The 17,211-nt window shown below is 56.0% G+C and overlaps 1 protein-coding gene across 1 annotated transcript; it reads right to left on the reverse strand.

Annotated features, from left to right (window-relative positions):
- Window positions 1-42: 42 nt before the first annotated feature.
- LOC144678457 (cell adhesion molecule CEACAM2-like) lies at window positions 43-16,622 on the reverse strand (the record flags this gene model as incomplete). The annotated part of the gene is made up of 7 exons (XM_078538230.1): window positions 16,414-16,622; window positions 11,986-12,309; window positions 8,905-9,177; window positions 7,513-7,836; window positions 4,432-4,704; window positions 3,040-3,363; window positions 43-230 (listed from the first exon to the last, which is right to left on the reverse strand). Coding segments are annotated over exons 1-7 (1,749 nt in total), but the record flags the coding sequence as incomplete, so codon positions are not given.
- Window positions 16,623-17,211: the final 589 nt, after the last annotated feature.

A 17,211-nucleotide genomic window follows, 5' to 3' on the forward strand; every position in this document is an offset into this window, starting at 1 on the left:
GTTTTTTACGCAGCAGGAGTACATTCCACTATCCCCTCTAACCACCTTGTCAAATATTAACTTGTCGCCGGCTATCACCGTGTGAGCATTGCTGACGATCTTCTTGCCGTCCTTGGTCCATGTCAGGGTGTCCCAGGTCCCCGTTGCCATGGTGCAGGTCATGGTCACCCTGGTTTGACCCTCCGTCACGTCACCCGCGGGTGTCACCACCTTGACGCCCTCGATGAGCTCTGGGTGAAGGGTCAGAGGAGAGGGAGACCAGCGTCAGTCGGACAATAGCAAGGCGGAGATATCTCCAGCGCGGCAGGAGGGCCATTCAGCCCGTCACATCTCTGCCAGCCCACCAGAGTGCTACCCCGGTCTAATCCCACCTCCATAGCTCCTGGTCCGTGGCCCTGTATGATGAGCCTCTCCCAGCCTTTCAAGCCAGTGAGTTCCAGGCCCCTGACCACCCTCTGCATTGGAAAATGTCTCCTCCGCTCCCCCCTCTCGTTGTTTTAATTTTTTTTTATGAGGTGTGGGCGTCACTGGATAGGCCAGAAATTATTACCCATCCCGAATTGCCCCTTGAGAAGGTGGGGGTGAGCTGCCTTCTTGAACCGCTGCAGCCCCTGTGGTGTAGGTACACTCAAGTGGGCAAGTGGGGAGTATTCCATCACACTCCTGACTTGTGCCTTGTAGATGGTGGGCAGGCTTTGGGGGAATCAGGAGGTGAGTTACTCTCCGCAGGATTCCCAGCCTCTGACCCGCTCTTGCAGCCGCAGTATTTATCTGGCTCGTCCAGTTCAGTTTCTGGTCAACGCTTTGACTAGTTGTTTCCTACCTGTGGCATCGGACTCTCGACCTCTCTGCCAAGAGGAATAGCTCCTCCCTCGCCGTTTGATCATAGCCAATCATAGTTTTATGAACTGCAATTAAATCCCCCCCTCAGCCTCCTCTGTTCCGAAGTGACCAACCTAATCTTCCCCCGTCCTCAAAACTCCCCAGTCTTGGAAACACTCTGTGTAAATCTCCTGTGCGCCCTCTCTCTCTCTCTCCTGTGATCACCTCCTCGCAGTAATGGGGTGGCCAGAGCTGAGCGCAGTACTCTAGCTGTGGCCCAACGGGTGTTTCAGACAGTGGGGGGACGGTGGTGTAGGGCTAATGCCACTGGACTCTTAATGCTAATGCTCTGGAGGGTGGGTCATGGGGTCCGAATCCCACCACGGTAGCTGGTGGAATTTAAATTCAGATGATAAATCAGGGATTGAAAAGCCAGTTTCAGTCACGGTGACCGTGAAACTATCATCGATTGTCGTAAAAAACTATCTGGGTCACTAATGCCCCCTTTAGAAGGGGGAAATCTGCCCTCCTTATCCTGGTCTGGCCTACATGTGACTCCAGACCCCACAGCGATGTGGTTGACTCTTAACTGCCCTCCTGAAATGGCCGAGCGAGACCCTCAGTTCAAGGGGCAATTAGGGATGGGCAACAAATGCTGACCTGGCCGGCGACACCCACATCCCCATGAAGGAATGGGAAAAGGTACGAGCATTAAGCCCCCCGCTCTTAGACTTGACGCCTCGGTTTACAGGGGACAGACTCCCACCTGCTTCCTTGGCTGCTTTAGCCGCCATCAGGGATCTGGGCACAGTCACACCGCTATTCCAGGCTTCTCGAGGGTCTGTCCGTTCATTGTGGAGTCCCCTGCCTTTCCTGAACGCACTCCCTCCCACTTCCCTGGACTGATCTCCATTTGCAGCTTATCACAGCCGCACTGTATATAGAGAACACAGGAGGCCATTCGGCCCAGCGTGCCCATGCTGGCTCTTTGAAAGGTCTGTCCAATTGGACCCCACTGTCCGTGGCCCCCCTGCTCTTTCCCCCATCGCCCTGCAAAGTTTTCCCCCCCTTCCAGTATTTCTCCAATTCCCCCCTTTGGAAGTTCCTATTGAATCTGCTTCCACCGCCCTTTCAGGCAGCGCCTTCCAGATCACAACAACTCGCTCTGTCAAAAAAACAAATTCTCCTCATCTCCCCCTCTGGTTCCGATTCCCTTCAATCTGGGTCCCTCTGGTTACCGACCCTCCTGCCCACTGGAAACACTTTCTCCTTATTGACTCTATCCAAACCCCCTCATGATTCTGAACGCCTCCATCCAATCTCCCCCTTAACCTTCTCTGCTCCGAGGAGAACAATCCCAGCTTCCCCCAGTCCCTCCACATGGACTGGGCGTCGGTGAGGCCACATCTGGAGTACAGTGTGCAGCCTTGGTCCCCTTATTTGAGAAAAGATAGACTTGCGTTGGAAGCAGTTCAGGGAAGGTTCACTCGACTCATACCTGGCACGAGGTGGGGGGTTATCTTGCGAGGAAAGGTTGAGCAGGTTGGGCCTGTACCCATTGGAGTTTAGACGAATGAGGGAGGGGGGCGATCTTATTGAGACATATCAGATCCTTGAGGGGACTTGACAGTGCAGATGCTAAAGGGATGTTTCCCCTCGTGGGAGAAGTCGGACCTAGGAGGGAGGGAGGGGGCCACAATTCCAATATAAGGGCCCTCCCAGTTCAAACGGAGGTGAGGGGAATTTCTTTCTCCTAGAGGGTCATGAGTCTGTGGAATTCTCTTCCCCAGAGAGCGGTGGAGGCCGGGTTATTGACTATTTTTAAGGCAGAGGTAGATAGGTTCTTGACCAACAAGGGGGGTCAAGGTTTATTGGGGGTTAGGGGGAGTTTGGAGGTGGAAGTCAGGTCAGCCATGATCTTATTGAATGGGGTAGCAGCCCGAAGGGGCTGAGTGGCCTCCCCCTGTTCCTAACTCACGTCTTCGAACGTTGACAAGTCCCCCTCATCCCTGGGAGTTTTCCAGGCAATTCTCCTTCAGGCCTCTCTCTCTCTCTCCAAGGGGAAGAACCTTCTTCCCCAACGTGGGCTGGTGGTCAGAATGGGACACCGGTCAATCGTGCTGGGCCCACACCGGTGATTCCGAAATGATCCGGCCGCCAGACCGATGATTGGAACGGGGAAAGTGGGTTCAGGTTTCCCGGAGCCCAGCTACTCACCGTACACTCGGAGCGTGATGTTCCTGTTACTTGGCTGCTCACCCACCGCGGTTAAGGAGACAGTGTAGGTCCCGCTGTCGGAGCGAGTGGTGTTAAGGAGTTCAATCGACGCCGAGCTGGTGTTAACCTTCAGCCGATCCTTGAAAACCGGGGACACTTCCAACGATGTGTTCTGACCCACCGTCCAACGGGCAAAGGTCTTACCCCGGGTCCAGGCGACATGGGGGGCTTGACTGCTCTGGTAAACAACCTCCAGGATGGCGTTGCCTCCCACGACGGATGTCGCTGGGCTGTTAGCTTGGATCTCGATACACTCCGTCAGGCCTGGGGTGAAAGGTTAGAGGTGAAAGTTTGCACGATTGGGTCCGCGGGACTGAGAGGGCGCCGCACTGTCGGAGGGTCAGTACTGAGGGAGTGATGCGCTGTCAGAGGGTCAGTACTGAGGGAGTGCTGCACTGTCGGAGGGTCAGTACTGAGGGAGTGCTGCACTGTCGGAGGGTCAGTACTGAGGGAGCGCTGCACTGTCGGAGGGTCAGTACTGAGGGAGCGCTGAACTGTCGGAGGGTCAGTACTGAGGGAGGGCCGCACTGTCGGAGGGTCAGTACTGAGGGAGCGCTGCTCTGTCGGAGGGTCAGTACTGAGGGAGCGCTGCACTGTCGGAGGGTCAGTACTGAGGGAGCGCTGCACTGTCGGAGGGTCAGTACTGAGGGAGTGCTGCACTGTCGGAGGGTCAGCACTGAGGGAATGCTGCACTGTCGGAGGGTCAGTACTGAGGGAGTGCTGCCCTGTCGGAGGGTCAGTACTGAGGCACTGCTGCACTGTCGGAGGGTCAGTACTGAGGGAGTGCTGCACTGTCGGAGGGTCAGTACTGAGGGAGTGCTGCACTGTCGGAGGGTCAGTACTGAGGGAGTGCTGCACTGTCGGAGGGTCAGTACTGAGGGAGTGCTGCACTGTCGGAGGCTCAGCACTGAGGGAATGCTGCACTGTCAGAGGGTCAGTACTGAGGGAGGGCCGCACTGTCGGAGGGTCAGTACTGAGGGAGTGCTGCACTGTCGGAGGGTCAGTACTGAGGGAGTGCCGCACTGTCGGAGGGTCAGTACTGAGGGAGTGCCGCACTGTCGGAGGGTCAGTACTGAGGGAGAGCCGCACTGTCGGAGGGTCAGTACTGAGGGAGTGCTGCACTGTCGGAGGGTCAGTACTGAGGGAGTGCTGCCCTGTCGGAGGGTCAGTACTGAGGGAGTGCTGCACTGTCAGAGGGTCAGTACTGAGGGAGAGAGACAGTGGGAGAGAGAGAGAGCGAACGAAAGAGAGAGCTATTGAGGGCCAAACCCACTTGGCCGATCTGACCCCTGGCCCAATCCCGAGTGATGGAGAAGGCTGTGGGATACTTACAGTAGACCTTGAGCATTTTCTGGGATGCACCCTCGCTGAAGGGGTTTTTTACGCAGCAGGAGTACATTCCACTATCCCCTCTAACCACCTTGTCAAATATTAACTTGTCGCCGGCTATCACCGTGTGAGCATTGCTGACGATCTTCTTGCCGTCCTTGGTCCATGTCAGGGTGTCCCAGGTCCCCGTTGCCATGGTGCAGGTCATGGTCACCCTGGTTTGACCCTCCGTCACGTCACCCGCGGGTGTCACCACCTTGACGCCCTCGATGAGCTCTGGGTGAAGGGTCAGAGGAGAGGGAGACCAGCGTCAGTCGGACAATAGCAAGGCGGAGATATCTCCAGCGCGGCAGGAGGGCCATTCAGCCCGTCACATCTCTGCCAGCCCACCAGAGTGCTACCCCGGTCTAATCCCACCTCCATAGCTCCTGGTCCGTGGCCCTGTATGATGAGCCTCTCCCAGCCTTTCAAGCCAGTGAGTTCCAGGCCCCTGACCACCCTCTGCATTGGAAAATGTCTCCTCCGCTCCCCCCTCTCGTTGTTTTAATTTTTTTTTATGAGGTGTGGGCGTCACTGGATAGGCCAGAAATTATTACCCATCCCTAATTGCCCCTTGAGAAGGTGGTGGTGAGCTGCCTTCTTGAACCGCTGCAGCCCCTGTGGTGTAGGTACACTCAAGTGGGCAAGTGGGGAGTATTCCATCACACTCCTGACTTGTGCCTTGTAGATGGTGGGCAGGCTTTGGGGGAATCAGGAGGTGAGTTACTCTCCGCAGGATTCCCAGCCTCTGACCCGCTCTTGCAGCCGCAGTATTTATCTGGCTCGTCCAGTTCAGTTTCTGGTCAACGCTTTGACTAGTTGTTTCCTACCTGTGGCATCGGACTCTCGACCTCTCTGCCAAGAGGAATAGCTCCTCCCTCGCCATTTGATCATAGCCAATCATAGTTTTATGAACTGCAATTAAATCCCCCCCTCAGCCTCCTCTGTTCCGAAGTGACCAACCTAATCTTCCCCCGTCCTCAAAACTCCCCAGTCTTGGAAACACTCTGTGTAAATCTCCTGTGCGCCCTCTCTCTCTCTCTCCTGTGATCACCTCCTCGCAGTAATGGGGTGGCCAGAGCTGAGCGCAGTACTCTAGCTGTGGCCCAACGGGTGTTTCAGACAGTGGGGGGACGGTGGTGTAGGGCTAATGCCACTGGACTCTTAATGCTAATGCTCTGGAGGGTGGGTCATGGGGTCCGAATCCCACCACGGTAGCTGGTGGAATTTAAATTCAGATGATAAATCAGGGATTGAAAAGCCAGTTTCAGTCACGGTGACCGTGAAACTATCATCGATTGTCGTAAAAAACTATCTGGGTCACTAATGCCCCCTTTAGAAGGGGGAAATCTGCCCTCCTTATCCTGGTCTGGCCTACATGTGACTCCAGACCCCACAGCGATGTGGTTGACTCTTAACTGCCCTCCTGAAATGGCCGAGCGAGACCCTCAGTTCAAGGGGCAATTAGGGATGGGCAACAAATGCTGACCTGGCCGGCGACACCCACATCCCCATGAAGGAATGGGAAAAGGTACGAGCATTAAGCCCCCCGCTCTTAGACTTGACGCCTCGGTTTACAGGGGACAGACTCCCACCTGCTTCCTTGGCTGCTTTAGCCGCCATCAGGGATCTGGGCACAGTCACACCGCTATTCCAGGCTTCTCGAGGGTCTGTCCGTTCATTGTGGAGTCCCCTGCCTTTCCTGAACGCACTCCCTCCCACTTCCCTGGACTGATCTCCATTTGCAGCTTATCACAGCCGCACTGTATATAGAGAACACAGGAGGCCATTCGGCCCAGCGTGCCCATGCTGGCTCTTTGAAAGGTCTGTCCAATTGGACCCCACTGTCCGTGGCCCCCCTGCTCTTTCCCCCATCGCCCTGCAAAGTTTTCCCCCCCTTCCAGTATTTCTCCAATTCCCCCCTTTGGAAGTTCCTATTGAATCTGCTTCCACCGCCCTTTCAGGCAGCGCCTTCCAGATCACAACAACTCGCTCTGTCAAAAAAACAAATTCTCCTCATCTCCCCCTCTGGTTCCGATTCCCTTCAATCTGGGTCCCTCTGGTTACCGACCCTCCTGCCCACTGGAAACACTTTCTCCTTATTGACTCTATCCAAACCCCCTCATGATTCTGAACGCCTCCATCCAATCTCCCCCTTAACCTTCTCTGCTCCGAGGAGAACAATCCCAGCTTCCCCCAGTCCCTCCACATGGACTGGGCGTCGGTGAGGCCACATCTGGAGTACAGTGTGCAGCCTTGGTCCCCTTATTTGAGAAAAGATAGACTTGCGTTGGAAGCAGTTCAGGGAAGGTTCACTCGACTCATACCTGGCACGAGGTGGGGGGTTATCTTGCGAGGAAAGGTTGAGCAGGTTGGGCCTGTACCCATTGGAGTTTAGACGAATGAGGGAGGGGGGCGATCTTATTGAGACATATCAGATCCTTGAGGGGACTTGACAGTGCAGATGCTAAAGGGATGTTTCCCCTCGTGGGAGAAGTCGGACCTAGGAGGGAGGGAGGGGGCCACAATTCCAATATAAGGGCCCTCCCAGTTCAAACGGAGGTGAGGGGAATTTCTTTCTCCTAGAGGGTCATGAGTCTGTGGAATTCTCTTCCCCAGAGAGCGGTGGAGGCCGGGTTATTGACTATTTTTAAGGCAGAGGTAGATAGGTTCTTGACCAACAAGGGGGTCAAGGTTTATTGGGGGTTAGGGGGAGTTTGGAGGTGGAAGTCAGGTCAGCCATGATCTTATTGAATGGGGTAGCAGCCCGAAGGGGCTGAGTGGCCTCCCCCTGTTCCTAACTCACGTCTTCGAACGTTGACAAGTCCCCCTCATCCCTGGGAGTTTTCCAGGCAATTCTCCTTCAGGCCTCTCTCTCTCTCTCCAAGGGGAAGAACCTTCTTCCCCAACGTGGGCTGGTGGTCAGAATGGGACACCGGTCAATCGTGCCGGGCCCACACCGGTGATTCCGAAATGATCCGGCCGCCAGACCGATGATTGGAACGGGGAAAGTGGGTTCAGGTTTCCCAGAGCCCAGCTACTCACCGTACACTCGGAGCGTGATGTTCCTGTTACTTGGCTGCTCACCCACCGCGGTTAAGGAGACAGTGTAGGTCCCGCTGTCGGAGCGAGTGGTGTTAAGGAGTTCAATCGACGCCGAGCTGGTGTTAACCTTCAGCCGATCCTTGAAAACCGGGGACACTTCCAACGATGTGTTCTGACCCACCGTCCAACGGGCAAAGGTCTTACCCCGGGTCCAGGCGACATGGGGGGCTTGACTGCTCTGGTAAACAACCTCCAGGATGGCGTTGCCTCCCACGACGGATGTCGCTGGGCTGTTAGCTTGGATCTCGATACACTCCGTCAGGCCTGGGGTGAAAGGTTAGAGGTGAAAGTTTGCACGATTGGGTCCGCGGGACTGAGAGGGCGCCGCACTGTCGGAGGGTCAGTACTGAGGGAGTGATGCGCTGTCAGAGGGTCAGTACTGAGGGAGTGCTGCACTGTCGGAGGGTCAGTACTGAGGGAGTGCTGCACTGTCGGAGGGTCAGTACTGAGGGAGCGCTGCACTGTCGGAGGGTCAGTACTGAGGGAGCGCTGAACTGTCGGAGGGTCAGTACTGAGGGAGGGCCGCACTGTCGGAGGGTCAGTACTGAGGGAGCGCTGCTCTGTCGGAGGGTCAGTACTGAGGGAGCGCTGCACTGTCGGAGGGTCAGTACTGAGGGAGCGCTGCACTGTCGGAGGGTCAGTACTGAGGGAGTGCTGCACTGTCGGAGGGTCAGCACTGAGGGAATGCTGCACTGTCGGAGGGTCAGTACTGAGGGAGTGCTGCCCTGTCGGAGGGTCAGTACTGAGGCACTGCTGCACTGTCGGAGGGTCAGTACTGAGGGAGTGCTGCACTGTCGGAGGGTCAGTACTGAGGGAGTGCTGCACTGTCGGAGGGTCAGTACTGAGGGAGTGCTGCACTGTCGGAGGGTCAGTACTGAGGGAGTGCTGCACTGTCGGAGGCTCAGCACTGAGGGAATGCTGCACTGTCAGAGGGTCAGTACTGAGGGAGGGCCGCACTGTCGGAGGGTCAGTACTGAGGGAGTGCTGCACTGTCGGAGGGTCAGTACTGAGGGAGTGCCGCACTGTCGGAGGGTCAGTACTGAGGGAGTGCCGCACTGTCGGAGGGTCAGTACTGAGGGAGAGCCGCACTGTCGGAGGGTCAGTACTGAGGGAGTGCTGCACTGTCGGAGGGTCAGTACTGAGGGAGTGCTGCCCTGTCGGAGGGTCAGTACTGAGGGAGTGCTGCACTGTCAGAGGGTCAGTACTGAGGGAGAGAGACAGTGGGAGAGAGAGAGAGCGAACGAAAGAGAGAGCTATTGAGGGCCAAACCCACTTGGCCGATCTGACCCCTGGCCCAATCCCGAGTGATGGAGAAGGCTGTGGGATACTTACAGTAGACCTTGAGCAGTTTCTGGGATGCACCCTCGCTGAAGGGGTTTTTTACGCAGCAGGAGTACATTCCACTATCCCCTCTAACCACCTTGTCAAATATTAACTTGTCGCCGGCTATCACCGTGTGAGCATTGCTGACGATCTTCTTGCCGTCCTTGGTCCATGTCAGGGTGTCCCAGGTCCCCGTTGCCATGGTGCAGGTCATGGTCACCCTGGTTTGACCCTCCGTCACGTCACCCGCGGGTGTCACCACCTTGACGCCCTCGATGAGCTCTGGGTGAAGGGCCAGAGGAGAGGGAGACCAGCGTCAGTCGGACAATAGCAAGGCGGAGATATCTCCAGCGCGGCAGGAGGGCCATTCAGCCCGTCACATCTCTGCCAGCCCACCAGAGTGCTACCCCGGTCTAATCCCACCTCCATAGCTCCTGGTCCGTGGCCCTGTATGATGAGCCTCTCCCAGCCTTTCAAGCCAGTGAGTTCCAGGCCCCTGACCACCCTCTGCATTGGAAAATGTCTCCTCCGCTCCCCCCTCTCGTTGTTTTAATTTTTTTTTATGAGGTGTGGGCGTCACTGGATAGGCCAGAAATTATTACCCATCCCTAATTGCCCCTTGAGAAGGTGGTGGTGAGCTGCCTTCTTGAACCGCTGCAGCCCCTGTGGTGTAGGTACACTCAAGTGGGCAAGTGGGGAGTATTCCATCACACTCCTGACTTGTGCCTTGTAGATGGTGGGCAGGCTTTGGGGGAATCAGGAGGTGAGTTACTCTCCGCAGGATTCCCAGCCTCTGACCCGCTCTTGCAGCCGCAGTATTTATCTGGCTCGTCCAGTTCAGTTTCTGGTCAACGCTTTGACTAGTTGTTTCCTACCTGTGGCATCGGACTCTCGACCTCTCTGCCAAGAGGAATAGCTCCTCCCTCGCCGTTTGATCATAGCCAATCATAGTTTTATGAACTGCAATTAAATCCCCCCCTCAGCCTCCTCTGTTCCGAAGTGACCAACCTAATCTTCCCCCGTCCTCAAAACTCCCCAGTCTTGGAAACACTCTGTGTAAATCTCCTGTGCGCCCTCTCTCTCTCTCTCCTGTGATCACCTCCTCGCAGTAATGGGGTGGCCAGAGCTGAGCGCAGTACTCTAGCTGTGGCCCAACGGGTGTTTCAGACAGTGGGGGGACGGTGGTGTAGGGCTAATGCCACTGGACTCTTAATGCTAATGCTCTGGAGGGTGGGTCATGGGGTCCGAATCCCACCACGGTAGCTGGTGGAATTTAAATTCAGATGATAAATCAGGGATTGAAAAGCCAGTTTCAGTCACGGTGACCGTGAAACTATCATCGATTGTCGTAAAAAACTATCTGGGTCACTAATGCCCCCTTTAGAAGGGGGAAATCTGCCCTCCTTATCCTGGTCTGGCCTACATGTGACTCCAGACCCCACAGCGATGTGGTTGACTCTTAACTGCTCTCCTGAAATGGCCGAGCGAGACCCTCAGTTCAAGGGGCAATTAGGGATGGGCAACAAATGCTGACCTGGCCGGCGACACCCACATCCCCATGAAGGAATGGGAAAAGGTACGAGCATTAAGCCCCCCGCTCTTAGACTTGACGCCTCGGTTTACAGGGGACAGACTCCCACCTGCTTCCTTGGCTGCTTTAGCCGCCATCAGGGATCTGGGCACAGTCACACCGCTATTCCAGGCTTCTCGAGGGTCTGTCCGTTCATTGTGGAGTCCCCTGCCTTTCCTGAACGCACTCCCTCCCACTTCCCTGGACTGATCTCCATTTGCAGCTTATCACAGCCGCACTGTATATAGAGAACACAGGAGGCCATTCGGCCCAGCGTGCCCATGCTGGCTCTTTGAAAGGTCTGTCCAATTGGACCCCACTGTCCGTGGCCCCCCTGCTCTTTCCCCCATCGCCCTGCAAAGTTTTCCCCCCCTTCCAGTATTTCTCCAATTCCCCCCTTTGGAAGTTCCTATTGAATCTGCTTCCACCGCCCTTTCAGGCAGCGCCTTCCAGATCACAACAACTCGCTCTGTCAAAAAAACAAATTCTCCTCATCTCCCCCTCTGGTTCCGATTCCCTTCAATCTGGGTCCCTCTGGTTACCGACCCTCCTGCCCACTGGAAACACTTTCTCCTTATTGACTCTATCCAAACCCCCTCATGATTCTGAACGCCTCCATCCAATCTCCCCCTTAACCTTCTCTGCTCCGAGGAGAACAATCCCAGCTTCCCCCAGTCCCTCCACATGGACTGGGCGTCGGTGAGGCCACATCTGGAGTACAGTGTGCAGCCTTGGTCCCCTTATTTGAGAAAAGATAGACTTGCGTTGGAAGCAGTTCAGGGAAGGTTCACTCGACTCATACCTGGCACGAGGTGGGGGGTTATCTTGCGAGGAAAGGTTGAGCAGGTTGGGCCTGTACCCATTGGAGTTTAGACGAATGAGGGAGGGGGGCGATCTTATTGAGACATATCAGATCCTTGAGGGGACTTGACAGTGCAGATGCTAAAGGGATGTTTCCCCTCGTGGGAGAAGTCGGACCTAGGAGGGAGGGAGGGGGCCACAATTCCAATATAAGGGCCCTCCCAGTTCAAACGGAGGTGAGGGGAATTTCTTTCTCCTAGAGGGTCATGAGTCTGTGGAATTCTCTTCCCCAGAGAGCGGTGGAGGCCGGGTTATTGACTATTTTTAAGGCAGAGGTAGATAGGTTCTTGACCAACAAGGGGGTCAAGGTTTATTGGGGGTTGGGGGGAGTTTGGAGGTGGAAGTCAGGTCAGCCATGATCTTATTGAATGGGGTAGCAGCCCGAAGGGGCTGAGTGGCCTCCTCCTGTTCCTAACTCACGTCTTCGAACGTTGACAAGTCCCCCTCATCCCTGGGAGTTTTCCAGGCAATTCTCCTTCAGGCCTCTCTCTCTCTCTCCAAGGGGAAGAACCTTCTTCCCCAACGTGGGCTGGTGGTCAGAATGGGACACCGGTCAATCGTGCCGGGCCCACACCGGTGATTCCGAAATGATCCGGCCGCCAGACCGATGATTGGAACGGGGAAAGTGGGTTCAGGTTTCCCGGAGCCCAGCTACTCACCGTACACTCGGAGCGTGATGTTCCTGTTACTTGGCTGCTCACCCACCGCGGTTAAGGAGACAGTGTAGGTCCCGCTGTCGGAGCGAGTGGTGTTAAGGAGTTCAATCGACGCCGAGCTGGTGTTAACCTTCAGCCGATCCTGGAAAACCGGGGACACTTCCAACGATGTGTTCTGACCCACCGTCCAACGGGCAAAGGTCTTACCCCGGGTCCAGGCGACATGGGGGGCTTGACTGCTCTGGTAAACAACCTCCAGGATGGCGTTGCCTCCCACGACAGATGTCGCTGGGCTGTTAGCTTGGATCTCGATACACTCCGTCAGGCCTGGGGTGAAAGGTTAGAGGTGAAAGTTTGCACGATTGGGTCCGCGGGACTGAGAGGGCGCCGCACTGTCGGAGGGTCAGTACTGAGGGAGTGATGCGCTGTCAGAGGGTCAGTACTGAGGGGGTGCTGCACTGTCAGAGGGTCAGTACTGAGGCACTGCTGCACTGTCAGAGGGTCAGTACTGAGGGAGTGCTGCACTGTCGGAGGGTCAGTACTGAGGGAGTGCAGCACTGTCGGAGGGTCAGTACTGAGGGAGTGCTGCACTGTCGGAGGGTCAGTACTGAGGGAGTGCTGCACTGTCGGAGGGTCAGCACTGAGGGAATGCTGCACTGTCAGAGGGTCAGTACTGAGGGAGCGCTGCACTGTCGGAGGGTCATTACTGAGGGAGCGCTGCACTGTCGGAGGGTCAGTACTGAGGGAGGGCTGCACTGTCGGAGGGTCAGTACTGAGGGAGGGCTGCACTGTCGGAGGGTCAGTACTGAGGGAGTGCTGCACTGTCGGAGGGTCAGTACTGAGGGAGAGCCGCACTGTCGGAGGGTCAGTACTGAGGGAGCGCTGCACTGTCGGAGGGTCAGTACTGAGGGAGGGCTGCACTGTCGGAGGGTCAGTACTGAGGGAGCGCTGCACTGTCGGAGGGTCAGTACTGAGGGAGCGCTGCACTGTCGGAGGGTCAGTACTGAGGGAGTGCTGCACTGTCGGAGGGTCAGTACTGAGGGAGTGATGCGCTGTCAGAGGGTCAGTACTGAGGGAGTGATGCGCTGTCCGAGGGTCAGTACTGAGGGAGTGCTGCACTGTCAGGCGGTCAGTACTGAGGGAGTGCTGCACTGTCAGAGGGTCGGTACTGAGGGAGTGCTGCATTGTCAGAGGGCCGGTACTGAGGGAGCGCTGCACTGTCAGAGGGTCAGTACTGAGGGAATGCTGCACTGTCAGAGGGTCGGTACTGAGGGAGTGCTGCATTGTCAGAGGGCCGGTACTGAGGGAGTGCTGCACTGTCAGAGGGTCAGTACTGAGGGAGTGCTGCACTGTCAGAGGGTCGGTACTGAGGGAGTGCTGCATTGTCAGAGGGCCGGTACTGAGGGAGTGCTGCACTGTTGGAGGGTCAGTACTGAGGGAGTGCTGCACTGTGTGAGGCCTCGTCTTTCAGATGAGACATTAAACCGAGGCCCCCGTCTGCCCTCTTGGGTGGGTGTGAAAGATCCCACAGCCACTATTTGGAAGAAGAGCAGGGGGGGGCGGGGTTCTCCCCGGGGTCCTGGGGCCGATATTTATCCCTCGACCAACATCACTAAAAAAAAAATACGATAACGATCGGGGTCATTATCCCAGTGCTGTTTGTGGGATCTTGCTGTGCGCACGTGGGCTGCTGCGTCTCCTACACCACAACAGTGACCACACTTCAACAATAAAAAAGTCCTTCACTGGCTGTGGAAACGCCTTGGGACGTCCTGAGGTTGGGGAAAGGCGCTAGGCAAATGCAAGTCCGTCCCTCCTGGTCCCGACGCGATTCAGGAGCGGGTTCGCTGAGAGTCGCTGGCTGGGAGGGTGAGCTCAGGCCTCCTCCGAGAGGGCGTGAAACGGCTTCTGTTTCAGCTTGTTGACCGAGGCTTCCACCCACTCGGTCACTGCTGGGATGTTGTAACCATTGGCACCGAATGGGCAGCGATTGCTGTCCCCACACCTCCCCTCAAACCTCCCCTCGAACCCTCACACACCACATCCTGGGGGAACAGAGTCTCACAAAGCATCTAGGGCCACAACAACAACAACTGGTATTTATATGACCACCCGCGCAGTGGAACGAAAGGTCGCCAAGGCTGTAGTGCCACAGAATTTGACCCAATCACGTCAAGAGCTGTCAGGGACAGGCGGCCATAAGCTGGGTCAATGAGGTCCTTTTTTAAAAATGTGTCTTAAAGGAGGAGGGACAGAGAGAGAGAGAGAGAGAAAGAGAGAGACAGAGAGAGATAGAGAGAGAGAGAGAGAGAGGCAGAGAGGAGGAGCGAGAGAGGTGGAGAGAGAGAGAGAGAGAGATGGAAATTCCTGAGCTCAGGGCCCCCAGGCAGCTGAAGGCACGGCCGCCAAAGGTGGAGCGATGGGAATCGGGGGATGGTCAAGAGGCCGGAATTGGAGGAGCGCAGAGATCTCGGAGGGTTGTAGGGGTTGGAGGAGGTTACAGAGATGGGGAGGGTTGTAGGGGTTGGAGGGGGTTACAGAGATAGGGAGGGTAGTAAGTGCTGGAGGAGGTTACAGAGATAGGGAGGGTAGTAAGTGCTGGAGGAGGTTACAGAGATAGGGAGGGTTGTAGGGGCTGGAGGAGGTTACAGAGATAGGGAGGGTTGTAGGGGCTGGAGGAGGTTACAGAGATAGGGAGGGTTGTAGGGGCTGGAGGGGGTTACAGAGATAGGGAGGGTTGTAGGGGCTGGAGGGGGTTACAGAGATAGGGAGGGTTGTAGGGGCTGGAGGGGGTTACAGAGATAGGGAGGGTTGTAGGGGCTGGAGGGGGTTACAGAGATAGGGAGGGTTGTAGGGGCTGGAGGGGGTTACAGAGATAGGGAGGGTTGTAGGGGCTGGAGGAGGTTACAGAGATAGGGAGGGTTGTAGGGGCTGGAGGGGGTTACAGAGATAGGGAGGGTTGTAGGGGCTGGAGGAGGTTACAGAGATAGGGAGGGTTGTAGGGGCTGGAGGGGGTTACAGAGATAGGGAGGGTTGTAGGGGCTGGAGGAGGTTACAGAGATAGGGAGGGTTGTAGGGGCTGGAGGGGGTTACAGAGATAGGGAGGGTTGTAGCGGCTGGAGGAGGTTACAGAGATAGGGAGGGTTGTAGGGGCTGGAGGGGGTTACAGAGATAGGGAGGGTTGTAGGGGCTGGAGGAGGTTACAGAGATAGGGAGGGTTGTAGGGGCTGGAGGAGGTTACAGAGATAGGGAGGGTTGTAGGGGCTGGAGGGGGTTACAGAGATAGGGAGGGTTGTAGGGGCTGGAGGAGGTTACAGAGATAGGGAGGGTTGTAGGGGCTGGAGGAGGTTACAGAGATAGGGAGGGTTGTAGGGGCTGGAGGAGGTTACAGAGATAGGGAGGGTTGTAGGGGCTGGAAGAGGTTACAGATATAGGGAGAGTTGTAGGGGCTGGAGGAGGTTACAGAGATAGAGAGGGTTGTAGGAGCTGGAGGGGGTTACAGAGAAAGGGAGGGTAGTAGGGTGTGGAGGAGGTTACAGAGATAGGGAGGGTTGTAGGGGCTGGAGGGGGTTACAGAGATAGGGAGGGGTGTAGGGGCTGGAGGGGGTTACAGAGATAGGGAGGGTTGTAGGGGCTGGAGGGGGTTACAGAGATAGGGAGGGGTGTAGGGGCTGGAGGGGGTTACAGAGATAGGGAGGGTTGTAGGGGCTGGAGGGGGTTACAGAGATAGGGAGGGTTGTAGGGGCTGGAGGGGGTTACAGAGATAGGGAGGGGTGTAGGGGCTGGAGGGGGTTACAGAGATAGGGAGGGTTGTAGGGGCTGGAGGGGGTTACAGAGATAGGGAGGGTTGTAGGGGCTGGAGGGGGTTACAGAGATAGGGAGGGTTGTAGGGGCTGGAGGGGGTTACAGAGATAGGGAGGGTTGTAGGGGCTGGAGGGGGTTACAGAGATAGGGAGGGTTGTAGGGGCTGGAGGGGGTTACAGAGATAGGGAGGGTTGTAGGGGCTGGAGGGGGTTACAGAAATAGGGAGGGTTGTAGGGGCTGGAGGGGGTTACAGAGATAGGGAGGGTTGTAGGGGCTGGTGCCTGGGAGACGGATGGTGTCAGTCGCTGGAGAATCGAGTTTCGATTGGGATGTGGAAACTGCGGGTCTGATGAAAGGTCATCGAGCTGAAACATTAACTCTGTTTCTCTCTCCACTGAGACGCTGGACGGTTCCAGCATTTGCAGTTTTTATTTCAGACTTCCAACATCGGCTGTATTTTGCCTTCCGAAAGACAGATGAACACCCGGGAGAATTCCCTGTCTCCCGTTTGTTGGCACATTGAGAGTCTGGCTGGAAGAATGAAAGCCGGAGACTCTCGCTGCTATCGTTTTGTCCGTGCACAGTGGCTGAGTTACAGATTAGCCCCGTCTCGAGGTGGGTACTCACCTGACAGTAGGCCTGCCCAGAGCAGACCAATACCTGTGTGCATCCTCCAAGCCTCCTGTTCCCACTTCACGTCAGTTCCTGCCCTGAATTGGGATCAATCTCTCCCTCCCATGGCCCAGCAGCTCACACGGACGCTCCCTCTCTGACTGCAACTTGCACCTGTTACTCCAGAGGCAGGGAGGGGCTCATTCCTATGTCCTGGGGAACTTCGCTCCCGCCCCTGTACACAGCTCTCACATCCACTTTCGTTTCTGACACAACCTTTGACGTTTAGACAAGGAGGGAACTGGGAGGGTCAGGGTGAGCTCGACTGGATAAACCAGCCCGGGCAGGCAGAGAGGGAGGGAACCAGATTCAACAAATGCAGTCACAGGTGCTCACACACACTCGCGGGCACGCACACACACACACACACAGACACACACAGACAGAAACACACACACACACAGAGAAACACACACACACAGACACACACAGACACACACACACTCACACACACACAGACAGAAACACACACACACACAAACACAGACACACACACACAGAAACACACACACACACACACACAGACAGAAACACACACACACACAAACACAGACACACACACACAGAAACACACACACACACACACACAGACAGAAACACACACACACACAAACACACACACACAGAAACACACACACACACACACAGACAGAAACACACACACACACAAACACACACACACACACAGAAACACACACACACACACACAGACAGAAACACACACACACAAACACACACACACAGAAACACACA

The sequence above is a fragment of the Cetorhinus maximus genome, unplaced genomic scaffold (assembly GCF_964194155.1).
Source record: "Cetorhinus maximus unplaced genomic scaffold, sCetMax3.hap1.1 HAP1_SCAFFOLD_4313, whole genome shotgun sequence".
In the NCBI taxonomy this organism is placed as follows: domain Eukaryota; kingdom Metazoa; phylum Chordata; class Chondrichthyes; order Lamniformes; family Cetorhinidae; genus Cetorhinus; species Cetorhinus maximus.